At 49.9% G+C, this 4,408-nt stretch overlaps 1 protein-coding gene across 1 annotated transcript; it reads left to right on the top strand.

Moving 5' to 3' along the window:
• Positions 1-3,055: 3,055 nt before the first annotated feature.
• On the top strand, positions 3,056-4,188 carry LOC123168950 (60S ribosomal protein L22). The gene has a single exon (XM_044586812.1). It carries the CDS (start codon positions 3,187-3,189, stop codon positions 3,979-3,981), a length of 795 nt encoding a protein of 264 aa, XP_044442747.1. The 5' UTR covers positions 3,056-3,186; the 3' UTR covers positions 3,982-4,188.
• Positions 4,189-4,408: the final 220 nt, after the last annotated feature.

Genomic DNA, 4,408 nt, shown 5'->3' with positions numbered 1-4,408 from the left:
TAATCACAAGCATGTTTTCAAGTGAACATATACAGTTTTGCAGCGACTACCTACACACATGTAGCCTTGCAAGAATACACATCCCGTCCTGGAGGTTTTCATTGTGGAAAACACTTGATGTAGACATAAATAAGCAATGCTAGTGGCCCTGAAAAGGCAGAAGACACACTCACACATTCCTATTAGCAATATCGAATGTGATGAAACAAATTGACAAACCAAATACGTTTAAAGTCGATGCCAGTAGAAAGAAACTGTTAAGAGAATGAATAGCAAGAAATTTAAACCACCAGAGTGCAAATGAGATATGCAAATGAAAAAATCTTATAAATTTGACGTACCTTCCTTAACTATACTGTTGTCAGAGACATCTGAAATGTAAATCCTGTGGCTAGTAAACTGATTTCATGAATGTGTAGTGCTCACCAAGGGCAACTTGAGGAGAAGATGTAGCATATCCAAGCCATGTGAGAAGGGATTGACAGATCAGCACGATTCAAATGCATGTGTACCTCTGCGTACAACAAAAGTCTTCATTAACTAAGACATGTGAGAAGGGATTGACAGAAAGGACGTAACTGATGCAATCTTGACTAATGCAAATTCAGGAGAACAACACGCTACTGCCCAGAGTAAAATACAGAAAGCCAAATGCAAGCCATGTTTAAGAAAAGCCCAGCAAATTTTTATAGCAAAAAATCAGAACAGTCCAGACAGAAACAATATGGTTTCTGAGCATTGAAGTCAGACCTACACTGTGTTGCTGCGGTGGGGTTGTGAAATCTGACGTCCAATCTAAGATGTAAGAAAAACTGGACTGCAGATCCTTCTCACCTGCTTCTATTTAAAAAATTATTGCACGGAACGGAAGCCTTGGCACAGCAAAATCTCGGTCTTCACGCTGCAGAGATAGAGGCTGGTCCATAGAGGGGAGGGGAGGTGACGGAGGGTTGAAGGTGTGTCCCGACTCCTCGACCGGTGTGTGCGTTCGAGGCCGCCGACGGGAGGAGGAACCGGAGGGGAGGCACGGTGTGCGTAGAGGATAGATCGGCTGCGCGGGGCAGGCCATGGCGCTGGCGAGGAGGCGGGGGTGCCCTGACGGCGACGGGGATGGCCGCGTCCACCGCGTCCGGTGCGTCTGGTGCCGCCGCTGCGAGGACAGCCGGGAGCGGAGGAACGGCAGGAGGGAGGAGCTCTGAACGCCGGCGTGGGTACGCTGGTGGCCAGACTCTAACGCAGGATATGAAGAGATCCATGGAATTGGGGAATCGGTGGGGAGAGTAATTAGGTGCCGTATCGCTTCGACTTTCTCAACTTTTGTAAATATAAAAGGCCCACAACTGAATAGTTTTCTCTCGTGAAAAATTGAGAAATAGGCTAGTGGGAATGCTGACATGGCATAATGATGACATGGAGGGCTGCATGTTGAAAGAATTAGGTGTAGTGGGGATCAACTATTTAGGTATTATAGATGAGCTTGCTTTCCCTCACAAATCCCCTCAAAACACCCCCTACATTAATGCCTTTGAAACTACCCTCTTATAAATGCTCCCCCAAATCTCCTCAAAACTTCACATAACCACAACCTCAATCCTCCAAGTCGATATATACTAGCAGGTCCTCCTAACTAGTGCTACCGATACACACACAAACTAGCTAAATGTCGGTCAAAATTTTAAAGAACTGGAGATGATCATTGGCGGCTCAAAAACCTAACCAAGAGGGCGCGGTGGTACACGACAAACCAAATGCGACCATGGAATACCTACGTAGCATATTCAGGCGGGAACTCCGCTGGTTCCCGAATACGTGGCTCCATGCTGCCCTCAATCACCGGCGTCGAGCTCCACGATGGTGTCGCACCTGGGTCGCCTTGGAGAAGTCAAGGCAGGGGAGGGGACGAAGATGCAGGGGGTTTGGTAGGGGTCTGTAGGCCCTCGAGATAGTTTTTCCAATTTCCCGCGCGGCCAAGGACCTAAAGTATAATATTCCTGCAACTCGGTGGTTATGCATAATTACAGTCGTGGCATGTACCCGTTGACGTGGCAATTGTTTTGTACGAATATGCTACAGTGGTACTCCCTCCGTTCCTAAATATTTGTCTTTCTAGAGATTTCAACAAGTGACTACATACGGAGCAAAATGAGTGAATCTACACTATAAAATATGTCTATATACATCCGTATGTGATAGTACATTTGAAATCTCTAAAAAGACAAATATATAGGAACGGAGGGAGTACAATTTAGGGGCCAATATAGTGAGAAGTGCACGGACGGACCCATAGGCATATGAGCCCACATTTTAAAGCATATTTCTAAATGTCAAATTTTTTTGAAAAAAGTCTCACACGCACATCTTCATATTCTATGTGCACGTGAAAAAACAACTTTTTTTGGCCTTTGCAAAAAAGACAAAAAAATTTGTGTCATACAACTCATTTTAGAAGCACTGGAATTGTTATTTTGGCGAAGGCATAACAAAAATAGTTTTTTCTCACAAAACTTTGTGCCGCGCACACATATTGTGAAGATGCATGCCTGAAATTTTCTTTAGTATATTTTTGACATTTAAAACGTGTCTAGAACGAATTTTTTGAAAAATGGGTTCATATGCCCGTGCGTGTAAGACGTGTCCTCTCTCACTTTAGTTGGGTTTTTAAGTTCTTGTATATGACTCTGCTCCCGCCAGGATAAGTTTATGTACTAATTGTGGTATTTTTTAGTTATAAATAAAAAATAAAGGTATTTTTTTTTGTCTAAAACAATTTTTTTGAATAGACGTCTTGGGTAAAAAGAAAGATATGACAGCGGGCCCACTTGCAGAAGAGAGCTGGATAGGTGAGACCAAGCGGGGCCCAGGCGCATAGACAGGAGTGGGAACGGAAACGGCCTGCCAAGTGGTACCCAGACGCATACACAGAAGGGCTCCCGCCATTTCCATTTCGCGCCAAGCTTTTTTACCGCCATTTTCTTGGCGCCAACCCCACCTCTCTCTCTGCTCGATTTCCTGCCACGCGCGCCTCTCTTCCACCTATAAACGCCCTCACCGGCCCCTCTCTCTCCTCCATCCCCTCCGCCGCAATCCTCAACTCCCCACCTTCATTCAGATCCACAGAGCAGCAGAGAGATCGCCGGAGTATCAGGCCGAGGAAGAAGTCTTCAGCCAGCCGGATCTCAAGTCACCATGGTGGTCGCGCTCGGCCCCGGCAGGTTCTACGGCGGCGGCCTCCCGCGCCCGCGCGTCTTCCCCGGCGACCGCGTCGACCCGCCGGCGCCTGTCACCGACGCGCTGCTCTGCTGGGCGCGCGACGCGCACTGGTCCATGGGCGGGCTCGGCGCCAAGCGCCTCCGCCTGCAGGGCCGCATCGAGGGCAACCTCGTCAAGCTCCGCCGCACCGCCCGCCGCGACGCCAGGGTCTCCGCCAACTCCGCCAAGGCCGCAAAGTCGAAGGTCCGCGCCGCGGGGCATGGGCCCGCCCCGGCCACTCTCGACGACGCGCTCGGCTCCGACGACGACGATTCGGAGGACGAGGCGGAGGTCGCGGCCCAGGAGAAGGCGATGCGGCGCGAGGTCGTGGACGACGACGAGGACTCCGAGTCGAGCGAGTCGGAGGGTGAGGGGGTGCCGCTCGTCACCATCGCTGCCGCCGCCAAGAGGAAGCGCGTCAGGAAGCTCTCCGACGAGTTCGACCGCATCGCCGCCGCGCAGCTGGAGGGCGGCGGGAAGAAGAAGCCCGTGGCCGCGGCTCCTGCCAAGGCCCCGCTCAGGAAGAAGGCTGCTGCTGCTCCTGCTCCGGCCGCTGAGGCACCGGCGAAGAAGTCGCTGAAGAGGAAGGCGGTGGCGGCGCCTGCTGGGGCTGCGGCGAGGACGTCGCCGAAGAGGAAGACCGCTGAGGCGCCGGCGGCGAAGACATCACCGAAGAGGAAGACCGCTGAGGCGCTGGCGGCAAGGAGGACCTCGCCGAGGTCGAAGCACTGATGGATAGGTGCCCGTTTCCATTTGCAATCCCTGTTCTTGGTTCTAGCGATTGTGGTGTGATCTCGGAGAGGCAGCATGCCGTGTGTTCGTCGAAATGCTTGAATGCTATCTGTCATGCTTCTTTCCGTATATGAATCAAATCCCTCAAATGTCGCTGGTAAACTCTGGATTGTCTTGAAATAATAGTTCCTGCACTGAGATCTGAAAGTCTTCCTAAAATAACAGTTGATGTATTGAGGCGTGGTCTGGAGATGCGATTGCTGAGATCTGAAAATCAAGTGTCCATGTTTCTTTCTATATCTGAATCAAATTCCTTCAGAATTGTCTGATCAACCCTGAACATAAGTATGTTCCCGTACTGTGATCTTAAGTAAATACTGAAATAATTCTAGTACTGTGATCTGAAAATCTTTGATGCTGTTTCTTA

Source organism: Triticum aestivum, chromosome 7D, assembly GCF_018294505.1.
Source record: "Triticum aestivum cultivar Chinese Spring chromosome 7D, IWGSC CS RefSeq v2.1, whole genome shotgun sequence".
In the NCBI taxonomy this organism is placed as follows: Eukaryota; Viridiplantae; Streptophyta; class Magnoliopsida; order Poales; family Poaceae; genus Triticum; species Triticum aestivum.
Note: the sequence above shows the minus strand (reverse complement) of the source record. Positions and strands in the feature narration are given on the sequence as shown.

Excerpts from the sequence above, each read along its gene's own strand:
- LOC123168950 (XM_044586812.1), top strand. The coding sequence starts at position 3,187 with ATGGTGGTCGCGCTCGGCCCCGGCAGGTTCTACGGCGGCGGCCTCCCG.